This window comes from Nannospalax galili, unplaced genomic scaffold, assembly GCF_000622305.1.
Source record: "Nannospalax galili isolate Female #2095 unplaced genomic scaffold, S.galili_v1.0 scaffold1463, whole genome shotgun sequence".
NCBI classification, from domain to species: domain Eukaryota; kingdom Metazoa; phylum Chordata; class Mammalia; order Rodentia; family Spalacidae; genus Nannospalax; species Nannospalax galili.
The window spans coordinates 29,267-48,208 of NW_008349596.1; the positions used below are offsets into that span (position 1 = coordinate 29,267).

Sequence of the window (18,942 nt, forward strand, 5' to 3'; positions counted from 1 at the left end):
TACCCAACCTGGGTGCTGGGATCCATACTCTGATCTGCACAAATAGTACTCTTAATCCCTGCATCATCTCTCCAGCCCGGTCATGATTCTTAGTAAGAAAAATACTGTTTACCAAGTGGGAAAATGATATGAAGAGATACTCCTTGAAAGAAAATGCAATTGAAGACAACTATCTGAAAAAGGGTCCATATCAAGTGATGACAAGCATGTACAACAAGCCCTGGCTCTTGAAATGCAAACCAGAAAAGCCCCTCTGGGGAGGTTTTGAGTAAAACCTTATGACCTTGCAGCCCCACTCCTAGGTATTTCATCAAAGGGATGGAAAGCAAAACCTGCAGCTTTAGTCAGCAAAAAGCAGATGTCTGTGGTGGGATGAAGTGCTGTGCCTGCATCGGAACACCATTGGTAAGAGCAAATAAACACAGATGGACCTTGGATGTACTTTGCAACCTGAAAGAAGTGAGATTGTGATAAATGTTTGTGGTTATGTCAGATCACATTAGAGGCATCTAAATGAAGTAGGTGTGGAAACTTCTATTTTTGCAGCCCTCTTGCAAATCAATACTTCAAAATAAAACTTACAAGGAAAATAAATAGGCAGTGCTCTCTGGAATTTGGATATTGCTAAAAGGGTCCCAGGAGAAAGTGAAGGTCCTTGCTGGCTGGTGGTTATTGTTAAATAATAAAGTCATCCACATAGTGACTTTCATCCGTCCCTAACTCCGGGGGATCTGACTCCCTCTTCTGGCCTCCAAAGGCACTGCCTGCATATGGTGCACTTACATGCTCACAAAACACACATAAAACTAAATCTTTTTTAAAAGAAAAAAGTCATTAAATATTTTTTAAAAATACAGTAGAATACCACTCATGGGTTTCATTCTCCCTTTAATAAGGATTTACAGGGATAACCTCAACTCCACTGAGTTCACGATTATACTCCTAAAAGACATTTCTAGCCACTATTTGAGCACAACTGTATGTTGGGGACCCCTGCTGTTTGGGTTGCAGTCTCTCCATGTCCGGATAGCCGCATGCTGGCTCGGCGTTCTTATGCAGAGATTCCCCTTCCCAGTAGGGTGCCTCCTACTCTCTTCCTGACTCACCTTTGAAGTGCCCGTCACAGATACATGACCTCTGGCACAGAAACTACCAGGTTTTAATCAGGCAGTGTCTGACAGCCTGATAGAAGCCCACCGCCACATGTAAATGGGGCATCCTACAGAACACCTGTCAGCTGAGGCATTGCATGACACAGGTGCACTCACATGCAGGCAATACCTCATACACATAAAAAAATAATGTAATTGCTTAAAATATTTTTAAAGGCAGTATGATTTAGCTAAAAGTCTTTATTAGAGGTGATAGTCTATGATGATACACTTGAAGACACATGAGAAGGTTTTGGCATTGTTTCAAGAACAGAAATGCAAATCATCCTGGGACATCTCAGAATTTAATTAATCCAGAAGTTAAGTTAAAAGCTTCCATAGCACCATGAAATCTCCAGGGAGGCCTGGGCTTCAGCAGGCAGGCTCTGCACACTTGAGCAGCTGTTGCCTAGTATATTCCCAGATCAGGAGAGCCCCACTAACATGCACATTCAGTGAGCGAATAACACCTTGCTGAGGGATCTCCACACACACGTCCAGCTGCTGGATCAGGTTGGCTGGGATTCCTTCTCGCTCGTTTCTGTGGAAGAAAAATAGAGGAAAACTTAGCTTCCTTGCACTAAGGAAAATGCCTTTTTCTTAGAAGTCCTGAAGGTTAATGAAGGAGATAGACTGACAGATGGAGTCAGTCTTGGGTTCCAACAAATAAATAAGGGCATATCAAAGACTTACAGGCCAATTCTGTGTTTACCCAAACACCCCACCAGGTGAGACCAAAGGAAAACCCAGAGAGTCCCAGAAAGTAAGTTGGCAGGAAGTTGTGAGCGTGAAAGGCATGGAGGCAAATCATAAGACAACAGCTTCTGGACAGGTGCAGAGAGCAGACGTGGACCAGCGCATCCCTCACCCCAGCAGCAGCAGCGACTTGTCAGGGAAGCGATACTGGGCCAGGTCTGAGCTTCGGGCCGTCTGCTCCACACCGATAACCGTATAGCCTTCTGCTTTTTTCTGCTGCAAGTAATCCATCAGCTGAGCTGGCCTCACCTTAGTGGGAGTTTTAAAAGAGAGAATATGAAATGACAACAAAGCAAGTCATTAAAAGTATCTTCTAAAGGAAAACAGGACCAAATGCTATCAAAAAGAACTCCCAGCATGTCACAGATTTCTAAGATTTACTGACAATCCAGACCAGTATAACAGAAATGTGACTGAGAGGAATACTACCCTACTGCTGATCTCTACAAACAAAACTAAAACGATACTTTGAAGCACTAGACTATTAAAGGCCAGACATATAAATTATTGTAAAAAGTTAGAAAGACATAAGGACAGAGCATAAAAAAAGTATCTTTGCAAACACAGACTTTAGTAATGGGCTACTTTACACTCACCTCCACCAGAGGAAGCCACTGCTCTGCAGAGACACTGAGGTGCTGGAACTGTCTGTCACTGACACGCTGAAGACTGCCAACAACAAGCACTGCAGCCCCAAACACCTCACAGGTCCGGCACAGCCCTGCACAGAACAGCCCCATTTCCAAGATGGTCTCTGGCATGTGGTGCAGCTCATGGTGTCCCACCCATTCCTCTGAAGCGTGCCACAAAGGGTTGATGGTAGATTTCCAGGATCAAAAAGTTTTAAGTGAGCTACCTGGAAAATGATGATTTTACCTCCTAAATTCGTTGGTTTGTCAATGAGAGAGGCCACGACAATCAGTCTACTGATGGACTTCCCAAGTTTGGCAGCCCGATCCTGAAACACAAGCTCCAGATCAGACTCAGGAGTGTTGTGTCCCCATGGGATAATCTTTTTCTGGACATCGGCCCACTCTGATTGGCTCTCTGCTTCACTCAAAGTAGGACCTGGGAAGACAAAAAGATAACAGCTCCATATATAAATGAGCATTAGTTGACATTCTGTGTACTTATTTGCATCTTTAGATGTATTTAAATATTCTTTATATATTTGTTATATAAATATTATATATTTAATTATATATAAATAGTTTAAATTTTTTGATGTGTACGTAGGGCAGGCCTGAGTTTATGTTTGAGTACCATGTGCATACAGTGCCTGCAGAGGCCAGAGGAAGGCATCAGATCCCCTAGAACTGGAGTTACAAATAGTTATGAGCTGCCATAACCTGGGTTACTAGAAACTGAACCTGGGTCCTCTGCAAGAGCAGCAAGTGCCTTTTACCACTAAACCATCTCCCTAGTCCTATTTCTAAAATTAATTTTATACGTACAAGTGTTTTGCCTGCCTGTGGTGCACTGCCCATGGAGGTCAGAAGAGGGCATTGGATCCCCTGGAACTGGAGTTACAGACAGTTGTTAGCTGTCATGCGGGTGCTGAGAACTGAACCTGGGTTCTCCTAAGTCATTTCTCCAGCCCCATGAAATATATTTTAAGAATTTTGAATGCAGCCAGGCCTGATGGAACAGGCCTCTAACCCCAGCGCTTGGGAGGTAGAGGCAGGAGGATCAAGAGTTCAAGGTCAACCTCATTTACACAGTGAGTGTTAGGGTCAGCCTGGGCTACCTGAGACCCTGTCTCAAAACAAGAGTTTAGAGAGTGGCTTAACTATATATTGTTACTGATGAACTTTGCTAAGATTCAAACAACTGCCATTTTTATTTTTATCATTTGTTCACCAATACAGTAAAAGAAGAGAGAAAATTTTCTTAAATACATGGTGCTAATTACATCCACACTGAATTACATAGAGGACTGTTTCCTGCATGGTGTGTCATCTCATTCACTGTTTGAGGATTCTGAAAGCTTTGGGATGTGCAGACACAAACACAAGGCCCAGCTTAACCTTCAATGTGTGGCAAGGACTGCAAGTTCATGCAGAGCCCTGTGATCCCCTAACACAACCAGGACAGAAGCTAGGAAAAGGACTTCCTGTGGCAGCCCAGCTGGAACATTTGCTTGATTTTTAAGATTTGCATGTGTTGTGAATGTCTGTGTTTATGTGCACCAAATACATGCAGGGACCTACAGAGGACAGAAGAGGGCGTTATATCCCCTGGAACTGGAGGTGGTTGTGAGCTGCCATGTGGGTGCTGGGAACCAAACCACTGCAGAGGCAATGGCCAATGCTGCTCACCAGACCTTCCTCTGGTTATCCTCTCCTCAGATGCTACCTGCCTCACCCAGACTTCCCAGAGGTCTGCACTCAAGCCAACTCCTTACATGTCGGGAGCTGAAGAAACAACAATCATTACCAAAAAATATAATATAGCTCTACAAACAGTTGACTTAAGCAGGAAATTCTGCCTGCACTAGTAACCTTGAGAAAGAATTTATGGCAAGGTTATCTTTCTCTTCCTCTTGCAAACAGTTCTCGGAAAGATAAGTCATGCAGTAATCTCTTGGAACACCTGGTGGTCAGTCACGTTGCTGAATTGCTCAGTCCCCCTCCCATACCCATAAAAATGCTGTAACCTTTTGACCAACTTCTTCAACCCCTTCTAAATACAAACTGTATATAAGGAAAGCTTGCAATACAATAAAGCGACCCTTGACAAGTGGACTTGCTTGGGCTCCGTCTACTCTTTCTCGCCCATTTTTCCTTTCAGGGAGTGGTCCCCCTCGAGCTTTACCTGTACAGGGTCCCCGCAGGCGGGGGCACTTACAAAGGTCTTTCTGCCCTCAGCACTCTCTCTTCACCACACTGCATTTTGCCAGTGATTTTGCTGCCTGCCACTGTATGATCTGTGTGTAGCTGTCTGCTGTGTAAGAACATGAGCAGAACAAGGGCAGGGATCCTGTCTATGTCCAGGACAGAGGAAGCAAGCAATGGATGCCCAGTGAAGGGATACATAAATTCAAGGTGATCTGTTCTAAGACACACCACTCAACCATCCACCACCTTTCTCAGAACTCTGCCCAGAGATGCTGAATTAAAACCCAAGGGTGAGACTGGAATCTGTCCCTTTTTTTTCGGTCTTTTTGAGACAGGGTCTCCCTGTAGCCCCAGCTGGCCTGGAATGCACTATGTAGACCAGGCTGGCCTCGAACTCACAGAGATCTGCCTGCCTCTGTCTCCCAAGTGCTGAGATTAAAGGCATGTGCCGCCATACCTGGCTGGAACCTGCATTTTAAAAAGATTTATTACATTAATTTTTTGTGTGCATGTGTGTATATATGTGTAGGGCATGCTACAGTGTACCTATGGAAGTCAGAGGACAGCCTGTGGGAGTAAGTTCTCTCCTATCATGTCGATCTTGGGATCAAACTCAGGTCAACAGGCTTGGCGACAAGCCCCTTACCCACTAAGCCATCTTACCAGCCCCTGGAGTCTACATTTTTAACAGGCTAAGTGATGCCTAGAGAACAGTCAACATGGGGAGCTGGCAGAGATTTAAGAGTCAGGAAGGAACACAAGCCTGCAGAGAACCTCACAAAAAGGGCAGGTGACAGGGACAAGTCTCGCCTTAGATTTTAGGGAATTTCTGGCTTTCTGAAAATAGTTGCAGTGGTGGGTATGGTTAGGGAGAGCCAGGGGCAAAGTGAGGGAGGAGCTGGTAGATGAGGCCACCGCCACATTGTGGGTAAGGCATGCTGGGATCCTGGGAATGGTGGCGATGGGAGACAGGCTTTTCAGGGAAGCCTGCCACGCCAGAGGGAGAGGAGAGGAATACAGTTGTGGGAAGAGTGCAGAGAGGAGAGGAATACAGTTGTGGGAAGAGTGCAGGAGGGTGGTCCAACTAGACCCAGAAGGACCAAGATGGAGAGCTCTGCTCTGCTCTAAAGGGACAAGAACAGATATAGTACAGTCCTTATGAAAGTTTATCTTCCAAGAAAAAGTCATAGATGAGCAACAAATACTAATCCTATTTAAAAGAAAAAGAAGCCATCTGCTTTATAGAAAGAAGATGGAGCCCTGCCTGGCTTTTTGTAGCAAAGCAAGCTTTCAGCTAAAAGTCCTAATCAAAGCCAGGCCATAACCCCACCACCCCACTGTCTTCTTTAAGCAGAGAGGCAGATCAATGAAAGAGCAGCATGGTCAGCACCTATTGTAGGACTGGTCAAGAGGTCTCGGCAGTGTACAGGGGGATAGAGCAAAGCTCCTCTTTACCTCGGTCCTGCTGCGACCAGTCTCCTGGATTCAGCTCCCCAAGTGCAGTCCCAGAGATGTACCACTGGGACCCGACCTTGGAAGGGATGTCTGTGAAGTCTTCAAATTTACCCAGGGAGATCCACTCCTCTTCAACAACGCCCGAGAGCCGTGGGAGGGTGTAAAATATGGTCTGAAAAGAGAATTTTAAAGAACTGTAAAGTCTAAATATTTTCCTTGAAGACTATAGAAGTATGTGACAGCAGGTTTATTACCACTGGTGCTCTCTGAACTCTGTGCTCTCATATCCTGTGGCAATTTTCTATGTATTCTTACTCTATATATTCAGGGGCTTGTTTTGGGAACCTCTGAAAGCAGGCCGACCCTCTCGTCCAGCACCTGTGTATAGTAACTTCTGTGCTCTTACCAGGAGCACGCCATGCTTCCAAGGGCACTTTCGCCACAGAGAAACCCTAGCACAAGGGCAAGGGCAACTTCCTGACCACCAGACACCTCTGTGTCTGTACAAATTGTACTAAGGAAATTCAGAATCTGAGTTCTGGCCTGACCTGGGGTGAGCCATGAAGCCTTTCTCAGCTTCCATTCTCTTGTGTGTGAGAGAAGGAAAAAGTTGGATGAAATCAGCAAAAACCATGCTCACGAACTGCATGGTGATGCCACCACCACTGCCTCCACAGCTGCCTTTTTGTTCTTCCTTCCTAAGAACACTCAACCATGGAAAGACACAAGACAAGCCATGTAACAGGCAACTTTAAAATGAAACGACACACAACAAATGCACGTCCTCATGGGTGATTTTTAAGGCAAATGTGCTTTGCCTTAAAATGTAAATTTAAACTGTGTGATGATGGCAGCTAAGTGCTAGGTGGGTTCTCTAAACCCAGCTCTGAACACAAAGGCACAGTGGCATAGTTCTGGTGGACCACGAACTCCAGCTTGCCACAGCACACACACCAGATCTCACACGCACTGCTGACATGCACCATTCGGACCGTGTCACTGATGTTGAATATGAGACAACTCTGAGATGGGCAAGGGTAAGAGAGAGGAGAAGGACTTGATGCCTGGGAAAGGGTGATGGAGCACTAGAGAGCTGTCCAGGAAGGCTTCAGACAGGTCTGCAAGCTGAGGAACTTGGCTTTTTTTAACAGAGCATGTTAAAGAAAAAAAAAACAAAACAAAACATGAAAAATCCCAGTATGCTTTACTCTGGTAAGAATAATATTGGTGGTGGGGCAGAAAACACACACTGATGTTATATGGAGCACATTTCACAACATATAGCTAGCTCACTGCATCTTCCAGGACAGCTTATAGGAATCTGTGTTAAAATGGCATGCACAGTAGCTAAGTCCACCAATGCAAGTTCCTCAGAGGGAAAGTCCCAGGCCAGATTTAACTCAAAGTAGGTAGCACAGTATTACAACTGGAGTTGAGAAAGATTTTAAAAAGACTTGTATTCTATGCAAATTTTTAATAATTTACACAGTGAAGTCATTTATAGTAACTGTAATGAGTACGTTTACAGTTCCTAAAATTATGCAAGCACATTCTATCACAATTGGCAAAGTGAGATACTGTTTGCCATACAATTTTTATTATCCAGAATCTATAAAAAATTGCCATTAACAAAAGAGTGGATCTTTTAGTTCTTTCATTGACAATGGGCTTCAGTACAAGAAAATCTCACCTGTACAAATGTTCTCACTCATTTCCTTTTAGAAATCTGCTCTGATTTCTGTTTAGAGTTAAATATTCCCTTCCAAAGTTTACAAGCCAGACACTGCCAGAGAAATAGAAAGTAAGAATGACTAGCCAGATGTCACTGCTGAAGAGTGAACCGCAGGCGCACTCAGAACTTTACAGGGTCAAGGGACAGAATGAGCCTCATGACACCCTTCGATAGCTGGGGCAGAAAAGAAGGCAGCAGGATGAGACAGTGGAGAACCTAGGGACAGTGCTCTCCGCTCACCTCCAGACAGTAGTCCTTCAGCGGGTGAAACATCGCAAAGAAGAAATGTTCCTGGATGCGCTGCCAATTCTTCCTGGCATTCCTGAAGGGGAAGAACGGGGAGTGAGGCAGGACCTGGATTAAACAGTTCTGGTGAGGACAGTACAATACAGTACTTAGAGAGGAGACAGAGAGCTGGTGTGGGCTTTTTCTTTATTCATTTTTACTTTATGTATATGAGTGTTTTGCCTGCATGTATGTAGGTGCACCCATGTCATGCAATGCCCTCGGAGGCCAGAGGAGTGCATCAGATCCCCTGGAACTGGAAGTATGGACAGATGTTAGCTGCCATGTAAGTGCTGGGAACCAAACCCAGGTCCTCTGCAAGAGCAGCCAGTGGCTCTTAACTGCTGAGCCACCTCTCCAGCTGGTATGAATTTTATCATAGGGTTATATACCCAGTTTCCAACTAAATGTTCCATCTATCTACCTACCCATTGTCCATCCATCCATCATCTCTATCTACCTATCCTCTTTCTATCTAACTGTCATATCATCTATCTGCTGTCTATCCACCATTTACCACCTATCTATGTATGGATCTATCTATCCATCATTTATCTATGAACATATCATCTATCTATGTATCTAGATACTATCTATCTATCCATCATCTATCTGTAGATCTATCTGTGTGGTATGGGGACTAACCCAGGTTCTGTGCATGCTAGTTAAGCACACTGCCATTATGTCCCCAGCACTCAATGGACTTTTTTTTTTTATGTGTATGCATGTATTGCCTGCATGTAGGCAAGTGCACCTGTGTTGTGCAATGCCTGCAGAGGTCAGAAGAGGCTGTTGGCTCCCCGGGACTGGAGTTACAGACAGTTGTTAGCTGCCATGTGGGTGCTGGGATTTGAACCTGGGTCTTCTGCAAGAACAACCAGTGTTCTTAACCGCTGAGCCATCTCTCCAGCCCTCGATGGACTTTTTAAACTGGCACTTACAAGTTTTGATTTTTTGTTTTGGTTTCTGAGATGGCCTCAGGTAGCTGGGGGTGGCCCTGAACTCATTATGTAGTAGAAGATGGCTTTGAACTCTCGATTCTATGCTTCTACCTCCAAGTGCTGGGATTACAGATGTGTGCCACCCTTCCTGGCCTTTTAAAAAACAAAACAAAAAACAAAACTGGGATTGTGGTACATAGCTATAATTCCAACATTCAAGAGGCAAGACTCTGTCTCAAAAAACATAATGTAACAAAAAAATAACAAAGTTTTGCTTTTTTGTTGTTACAGAACTGGGGCTTGAACTCAGGGCCTCGTGTATTCTAGGAAATGCCTCCCAAAACAGGTCACAAAGTTTTATATTTTGAAATGGAACTCAAGAACAGAGAAATTAACACATTTCAAAATTATACAAAAAACAATGAGTCAAGAGAGCAAAGCCCAAGCAAAAGAAGCAGGAGGCAAAAGTTATGTAGCAGGACAAGCAGTTTAAAGTCCGGGTCATCCACCCCAAACAGTACAGCCATTCTGACTGTGAGATTTCCTATACTTATTTTTTTAAAGAATTGTGTGCATAAGTTGGCTATATCTCACCTTCGTCACTGCTCATGATTTTTTCAAATTAATGATGTGAAGTACTTTAAACATTCCAAATATTTAAATACAGAATCCAATGGACCCCAAATAACCTCCACACTAAGGTACCAAGTGTTCATAGTTACCAGCCCACATGCAGCTTCTGTCCCTGTGAGCACCATAGGAGCCACCGCTCAGCTTCATCTAGCTGGTCCCCTCTCTTACTGACCTCACCCCTGTCCCCAGGTTTACCCCTCTGCCAGCCTCTCACTGCCTCTGGCTGTCCCGGATCTGCTCCTCACAGGAAGGGTAAATCCAGCTGAGGAGGCCACTCTCAACCTTGACTCCCGACTTCTCAGTGCACTGAGATCCAGACACCCCTGGTCCCCCTCAGACTGGCTCATCCGGTGTCCTACCTGCCTCTAATTCCCAAAGCTGCTTCTCCTGCCTGGAAATTTCTCTCCCCTCCAATCGCCAATTCCTACTCTTCCTTTGGACATCATGGACATATTGCTTCAAGACTTCCTGAAGCCACTAATGGAGTCTGTATATGCCATCATGCCCTCTACTTCCTGTCTCCTACTGAGAAGCTTGTATACCTGTGTGACTGCCTGATGTACCTCTGACTGAGCTAAATGAAGACGGAACTCTGTCCACCTGGCCTGCCACAGAGGACTCAAAGGACATGTACTTACTCAAAAAAGAGAGTTCAATGCTCAGGGATCCTCATTTTTATTGGTTATATCTCCTACTTGGTACTAGACATCAAAAAGATCAAGTAATGTCATAAAAGAATGTTTTCTGCTTGAATAATATATAGGGACTGAGGCAACTGTTTTTAGAAATCGAAACAGGGTGACCAGGATACTCAGCCTAGGATCAAGCAGCAGAAAAAAACAGCTTGGTGCTACACTAGCTGGCCAAGGTCTACAGAAGCTCATGTGCAAATGAAGGATGAGGGTGAAGAATGAAACACTAATCTGGACTCATCATCCACCTGTACAGCAAAAGGCAGTTTGCCTGGGGCAACCGAAGCCTCTTTGTGCCCCCAGGGCACAGGATGGTAACACACAAAAGGGCAGGAGCCAGAGCTCCTGGCTCCTCCAAGCTCTGATGGAGGGAACAGAGCCATGAAGCATCCTCACCCTGCCCCATGCATGTTTTCTGCCTGGCTGAGGCTGCACTCAATGACTGTGGTCCAGGCATCACACTCTTCAAAACGCAGCACTTTACACAGGTGCCAGACCTTCTTGAGGGCAACCAGAGCGTAGAGCCGAACGCTGAAGTTATGGCTGAGGCACCACTGCAGGGCAACGGTGAGGGCCTGCTTCAGAACCAGCTTCTGCAAAGACGGGGAGACAGCCGCGTGAGCTTAGCTGCAACCCTTGGAGGGTAGACTCACTCTACTGGCCTGGCTACAGTGCTTCTTCCCCCTCCCAGGCAAATCAGCTCAGTGACACAACTGTCTCAAAAAAGTCCTATTTTTGTGACAGTCCTTACCCTTCCTTCCGCCTTGAGAGTTCTCTTGTTCGCTGCCACTCTGCTGTGCATGCCAGGCTAGCTGGCCCAGGAGCTTCCAAGAAGCCTCCATGTCTACCTCCCATCTCACCACAGGAGCAAGGAGACTATATGTGTGCACTACTGCATCTGACTTTATGTGGATTCTGGGGATCCAAACAGTTGCACAGCAAGCACTTTGCCCACTGAGCCATCTCAAACTTTTAATACCATGTCAGAAGCAATCTGATACTTCTTCCACACAGGCCACCTAGAGCTGCTCAAGGGGCTGCACTGGCCGTGAGCTCCATGGATGGCTTCTACTGGCTGATGAATAACCATGTCCACAGAATGGGCTGCCAGACATGTCACCATGGTTACTGACACAATGCAACTACCCTTGGGTAGGATAAACCAGATGTAAGCAAGCCTTTCTTTTGTTCCTTCTTTCAATATGTCATCAATACTTATCCAGGGTCTACTATCGTATAAGGATGGCACTGCTGAGAGGAATCACACAAGTTTGGCAAGATATCAGTGGGTAAAGGTGCTTGCTGCCAAGCCTGATGACCTGAGTTCAATCCCCGGAACCCACATAAAGATGGAAAGAGAGCTGAATCTACAAAGTTGTCCTCTGACCTCCACACATGAGCTGTGGCACGCCCTCCTACCACATACATGAAGACTGCATACGCAGCCATCCCTGTGTGATGAACAGCTGCACAAAACACCAGCTGTCTTCAGGTGAAATCAAAGCCCATCCAGGGGGAGTGGGAGGAAGTGAAACTCCCAAGCAGGGAGTAGAGAAGGACCAGGGCATACAGAGATCCATGTGACCACCCCTAAGTTTGTACAAGTGTTTGTTAAAGAACCCCAACTCAGGCAAGAAATACAGTAAGACAATTCCTACTTAAATATCTGTATAAAAGTAAAAGCCGTTCACACCAACAGGAATTTCCCTGTTGAGTGGCTCACTGTCACTCAGCATGTACACAGCAGGATCAGGGTGTATGTCTGATACCATCAAAGGAAGGAAAGACAAGGGACTGTAAACAATTACAAGGAACACTCTACATTTTAAAACTGCAATAAATACATTCCTCTTTAGAATGTAAAGTTTGGAAACTCTTCTTTCAATAATCCAAACTCACCTTTTCTGGAATATTCTGAGTGATGATGTCCAAATGTGATAAAACAGACAAAAATGTACAAATGCTCGTTTTAAGTTTTTCTTCACCCTGAAGAAAGGATGAGATGAAGGAATTGTTATTTTGGCTTAACTGTGAATAGACACTGCTGGACTCTGAGGGCAAGCTAGAGGCAGCCTTTGCCCCCCTCCCTGATGCAGCTCTGGCCTACCCCACATGGGGCACAGGACTGGAAGCCAGAAAGGAGAGGCTCCTCCTGCAGTCAAATCCAAGGCAGGCAGCACTGAGAGTGAAGGACAGACAGCTGTGAATGGCCCCGTGAACATCAAGCCCGTGGGCCAGGCCTATAGGAAGGTGTGCAGAAGGTCTGGAGGGGAGAAAGCTCTCAGGGCACGAGCTACTGAATCACAGCAATGGCTCCAGGGAACTAGCCTCCATCCTCAGGTGGTCCTGCACAGGCCCTTCTCACTGAGGCGGTCATGTGACTTTGGCCAGTGCGATGTGATGGGCTTGGGCATGCTGCCGCCAGACACTACACATCATCTGTGCCCATGGTACACTCCCTCTGAAACCCTAAGAACCCCAGAGATAACAAATCTGGGCATGATGTCTGTTTATCATCTCAGTACTCAAAAGGTGAGGTGGGAAGACTGTCATGAGTTTGAAGCTGGGCTAAAGGGTAAGGACCTGTCTCAAAGAAGTTGCCAGGTATAGTGGTACACACCTCTAATCCCAACAATTTGGGAGGCAGAGGCAGGCAGATGGATCTCTATGAGACTGAAGCTAGCCTGGTCTACATAGTGAATTCTAGGCCAGCTGGGCTACAGAAGATCCTGTCTCAAAAACAACAACAACAACAATAAAAAAAAAAAGAGGGCATCAGGAGGAAGATTTCAGAACAAGGGTCATGTTGGCTGTTGGCCCACAGAGTCATATCATCCAGGCAACAAATGTGGGAGCTGAGGCTCCATTTGGTGTCTCAGCCCCTGCATCAAACATGGGGATTAAGTGCCCTGGATCTGTGTGGCTCAAGTGTAGACATGGGACTGGCACTCAGGAAGACAGGGGCTGGTGCTATGGTATTTTCATCGAAAGTGATATTTAAGATTTGAGAACTATGGGTGATGGTGAATACTGACTGTCAACTGGAAGGATATAGAATCACAGAAAGGATAAGACTGGGTATGCCAGTGAGGGGTTATCTAGATTAAGTTCACTGAAGTGGAAGATACACCCTCAGAAGTCAAAGTGAGCTGAACAGCAGCACTCATCTCCCTCTGCTTCCTGACTGCAGACGCGATATGACCAGGTGCCTCATATTCCTGCCAACATGCCTTCCCCACCATGATGGGCTGCACCCTCAAAGGAGAAGGCAGAATAAACCCTTCCTTCCTTCAATTGGTTCTGTCAAGCATTTTGTCACAGCAATGAGAAAATTAACTGATACACATGGGAAGAGGGGAGGAAAGGAGAAGGTGACAGCTCAGGTGAGCCCAGAATGGGAGTGACCTGACACTTGTCCCTGGTTGGGTGACAGGCATTCCATTCTATAATCTCTATTTTGGTGATGTTTGAAATTTTCCTTTTAAAACCCCCTTTTAAAAATGTTTCCACCAGCCAGGTGTGGTGGCATAAATGTTTAATCCTAGAAACAGAAGCATCTCTATGAGATGGAGGCCAGCCTGGTCTACATGAAGAGTTCCAGGCCAGCTGGAACTACAGGGAGACCCTGTCTCAAAAATCAAAAAAACAAGGGCCAGAGAGACAGCTCAGCAGATAAACTCACTTCCAGCCAAACCTGATAGAAATTTGATCCCTGGAACCCACACTGTGGAAGAAGAGCACCTCCCTGTTCTCTGACTTCCATATGTGTGCTGTGGCATGCACATGCTTGTCCATGCATGCGTACGTGTGTGTGCGCATGCACGCACGCGTATGCACGCACGCGCACACACACACACACACACACATACACACACACAAATAAATGATAAATGTTAAAATTTTAAAGCAAGTAGAATAGTATTAAGAAAATCTCTTTTACTTACATAAGAAAAACAATCCCAGAACTTTGGAAGAAACTGAGGGAATTTATGAAGAATTAATATAATAATCCACTCTACAAAATATTTTACGGATGCTTGATTGTTGGTGAAGCCAGCCTGGAAAATCTGGTCAATAATTTCATTCAAGAAGTTCTGAGGGAAAAAAAGTTCATAAATTGAATATATTACTTTTCGATTTTAAAAAAGTCCCCAATTTTAAGAGAGTTTTATCTTAGGTGATATACTAAACTATAACTGCACTTGCAAAGACCCTAGATGGTGCTGACTGACACAGTGATGCAGCATTTGTTCTGAGCATTTCACCATTTACTTAGGCATCAATTCTATGAGGAAGGTTATAGGGAAAGGGAAAGATGCAGAAAGTCCAATAATTTCCTACAGTTGTGTACTTATTTGGTGTGTCGTGTATGTGTGTATGTTCATATGTGTGTGCATAAATGTGCGTGGGTGTATGTGTATACTAGGTCAATGTTGGATGTCTTCCTCAATCATGTTCCACCAGGTACAGGGTCTCACTATACCCAGAGCTCTCTGATTTGGCCTGGCTGGCTGCGGCAAGCCCAAGGGATCCTCCTATCTCTGCCTCCCAAACACCAGAATTACAGGTGCCTGCCACCAAGCCTGGCTTTTTATGTGAATGATGGGGATGGAACTCAAGTCTTCCCACTGAGCCATTTCCCTTGTTTATATACTACTAAGTGGCAGTACTCATACACAGTCTTATTTAACACTCGGACTCAGGCAGCTCCGAGTCTGACACCTGGATGGAGGACACAGCTGCTTTTCCAGTGTATCCACCTGTCCTCGGGTCTCAGCCCCATGGCCACCCCCTCTGTTCTCTGGCCTATACCCTGAACTCTACATTATCTCTCCCTGCCCAGGCTTCCCTTCACAACTGTACTTCAGTCTGAGTAAGGACACAAATGTAAGCAGCAAGTGAAAAACAATTATTAAAAATCACTTTTGCATTTCTTTATTAAAGAAGAAAAATCTTAAACTTCTTTTGGTAGAAAAGGGCAAAGGTTCCCATTACAAACAAACTCCATTTAGTTAGTGTGTATGTGCCAAAGGTCAGAGAACGATTTGAAGAAGTCAGTTTTCTCCTTCTACCATGTGGGTCCTGGAGATCAAACTCAGGTCATGAGGCTTGGCAGCGAGAGCCTTTACTCTCTGAGCCACCTCACCAGAACCCCAAAGACACTCATTCAAATCTTATGATATAGAATGTGAATTCTGAGCTAGTTAATTCTCATTTCCACCTCTTGGTTAATTCCATTAGCCACGTCTGTCCTCTCACAGCTGCATCACCTAACCTATCAGAAGCAGTGTCCCAGTGTGTGAAAGGGAAGTCTATAGATGAAAGAAAATCTGCAAGGACCCAAATCCCACAAACAGTGCATGCAGTCTGCCCCTAGGACACAGGTTACCAAACAGTGTGCCAGGATTCCTGAAAACAAGGAGCTAACTGGCATTTACCCCACCCTACCCCCTTCTCGGGTCATGTAGCTTGGCCTGAGAGTTGCCATGTAACCTAGGCTGACCTTGAACTCCTTACCCTCTTACCTCCAACTCCCAGGTGCCGGAAGCTATAGGCATGAACCAGCATTGACATTTTCTAATCAAATGGCACAGGTCCTTTCAGTACTTAAAACGTGACATTAAAATATTGAAGGGAAAACATGGCCATGCAGGCCAGTCTCCAGTGCACGCCTGCCCACCTTTCCTGGTACGCGGGCTACCAAAACACTTTTCCATGTCTCCCATTTTACATACTTTATGTACAGTTTAAGTTATTTTCCAATTTTAAAAATGCACACTACTTTCTACAAAATGGTTTATTTATATGAAACATAATGCTTAAAATGTACAGACCAGGGGCTAGAGAGCTGACTCTGCTGTTAAGAGTGCTTACTGTTCTAGAGGACCCAAACTTGGTTCCCAGCACCCACATGGGGCTGCTTACAACCATCTATAACTCTAGCTCCAGGGGATCCAATGCTCTCTTCTGGTCTCCAAGAGCATCCAGATGTTGCATATGCACACATGCATAAACATACACACACACACACAAATAAAAATCTAAAATGTACAGATTGAGGACTGGGGAGATGGCTCAATGGGTAAAGCACTTGCCACATAAGCATGCGGACTTGAATTAAGAGTCCTGGCATGTATGTAAAAGCTGGACATGGTAACACACATCTGTAATCCCAGTGCTTCTATGGGGAGTCAGAAGCAAGACAGTCCTCAGTCATGGGTCAGCTGCCTGATGTCCACAGTAGAAAACAAACAAGAAACCCTGTCTCAAACAAGGTGGAAGGTGAGGACCGACTGACACCTGGATTGGTTGTCCTCTGATCTTGTCCCTCATTCTCAAATTATATTTAACAAAACAAACAACAAAAACCCTGTACAGACCCTAAGAGCTATCACACCTGATCAAATCTGGGGAACAGGACCAGCAGCGTCTGCCATAGCCGGTTCTTTACCCGGTGCTGTAGGGAATTCTCATAGTAGTGAGTTCTGGTCTTGGACACAGATTCATCCTGGAGCAATGGAGAAGAAATCAATGTTAAACCACCTACCACATTTGTGAATAATGAGGACAAAATCAGTGGTAATTTCAGATCCTAAAGGTATTAGAATCCATATCACAGACACTTCTCAGTTTATGCCCCTTTGTCCTATTTAAGAATGAAGCTGCAATTTGAACCAGTGCCATAAGGAAAGAAGCCAGAGGGGCACTACACACAGGCCAGAGGTGCTCTAGACACAAGGTGGCTCTACCACACCTTTTGGCATTCTCAGATACCTCGCCAGGCTTTTAATGTTTTGTGCTGTCTGAAGTCAGCCAACCAACCTTTCTCTTGTGGGATTTGAATCTGGATTTCTGTTTTACTGCTGAGCTATAGCCTCAGTCCCTCAAAGTTGACTTTCATTACCAAAGTCACTGCTGAGCCCAGTTCATTTTTAGCCACCTTCAAGATGAAAAGCCAGGCAATTGCCTCTACAGCGATTTGTGATGAGGGTTCACCTCCATCACAACTTCTCAGTGACCTTTCTTCTCCTATGATCTCCCAGTAGGCATCCAAGTGTGTGCAAAATGTCCTAAGCTTGGTGAAGTCAACACAGATTTGAAGATAACCTGACAGTGACCAAAGCTCATCACCCTCTATCATTGCTGTCTTCTGGGAAAGTGTCCTCTAATGTGGGTCTTTAGATTCCCCCATCTCTCAGCTGTGGTGCACTTAGAAATGAGTCATCAGGACCGACCCACTTGCACTGGCCCTCTCACATCTCCACGTCACTGGGAGCCACGGAGCCCTGTCCTCACCTGGCACTACTAGAATTCCTCTGGCTCAGTTCTGTCCTGTTCTTATTCCATCGTGAGCTCTTCCCTTTGGAAAGCTCATTTGCCTTCTGGTTGCTCGAACCTCCTGACCCAGGCTGCTCTCCCTGAATAAGCCCTACAGGTTCTCCAAGAGCACACACAGTTATTCTCATGGTCTCAAATCTTAAAATTCCTGCTTCTGAGCCAATCCATGGGTGAGACTCACTGACATTCCTGCCTAGTTTCTTGCTGAAAGAAAACCCGCCTGTACCACAGAACGCCTGGAAACAGGCCTTCCAGCTGTGGCCTCCAACCCCAGGCCAATGGCCTTCAACCCCACTGTGCTCAGAGCTAATGGCTTGTTAAAGAAGACTGAAAGCCTCGTCCCCAGAGTCCTGATTCTGCAGGTGATGGTGGGGTCTTGATTCTGCAGTGGGTCTGGAACTGAACAGTTTGAGGTCTGGCAGGTTCTGTGGCCATGCCAATGCTGCTGGTCCACAGGACGGGTGGAACACTAGACAACTGCATTTTCATTTCTGTTTCTTAAATGACCACACCACTCTGTGTTCCCACCAGCAATAGTGACTGTTTCTGGTTCTGCCCATCCTTTTCAATGCTCAGATATGTTCAGTTGATAATTTTTTATGCTTGTTTTAAGATACAGTCCCATCTATCCCAGGTTGGCCTCCAATTTGCTATGTAGTCAAGGATGACCTCGAACTTCTAATCCTTCTGTTTCTACCTCCAAAGAGCTAGGATAACTGGTGTACACCACCATGCTTGGTTTATGCTGTGCAAGGAACAGAACCCAGGGCTTTGTGAATGCTACACGAGCACTCCCCAGCCCTCCATCTATCTTTTTTTTAGCAGCCATCCTGGCAAGTGTGAGGCGGCCACTGGAGGATTGGTCTGTGTGATTATAGGCTCAGTGATTTTCATCTTCCCCTCACTATGGGATCATCACCTTCACACATCAACATGTTCTTTAAAACCTCCTCTAGGACCCACCTTTTTTATAGAAGACTCTTAAGTATGCCTGCACCATCTCCTTTCTAGCTCGGTCTACCTCCCTTCCACTCTTCTGTCTGGATTCTCATTTCCACCTTTTGCTCTGATGCCCTCTGCCATGGTAACCAGTGACATCTCCTTTCTCTTTCTTGGTGCCCT

The 18,942-nt window shown here is 45.4% G+C and overlaps 2 protein-coding genes across 2 annotated transcripts in view; one reads left to right on the forward strand and one right to left on the reverse strand.

Annotated features, from left to right (window-relative positions):
* LOC103745119 (cytochrome c oxidase assembly factor 6 homolog) overlaps window positions 1–166 on the forward strand; it is a gene marked incomplete in the record, with an annotated part of 3,935 nt that extends 3,769 nt beyond the window's left edge. Inside the window, 1 exon segment of the mRNA XM_017801649.2 lies at window positions 3–166.
* A 383-nt stretch (window positions 167–549) lies between these two features.
* Window positions 550–18,942, reverse strand: part of Tarbp1 (TAR (HIV-1) RNA binding protein 1) — a 62,211-nt gene continuing 43,818 nt past the window's right edge. The window contains 10 exon segments of the mRNA XM_029570368.1: window positions 550–1,692; window positions 2,020–2,156; window positions 2,504–2,628; window positions 2,784–2,975; window positions 6,200–6,371; window positions 8,172–8,253; window positions 10,879–11,075; window positions 12,382–12,468; window positions 14,427–14,576; window positions 16,880–17,074. Coding sequence (XP_029426228.1) covers window positions 1,524–1,692; window positions 2,020–2,156; window positions 2,504–2,628; window positions 2,784–2,975; window positions 6,200–6,371; window positions 8,172–8,253; window positions 10,879–11,075; window positions 12,382–12,468; window positions 14,427–14,576; window positions 16,880–17,074 — 1,506 coding nt within the window. The 3' untranslated portion in view covers window positions 550–1,523.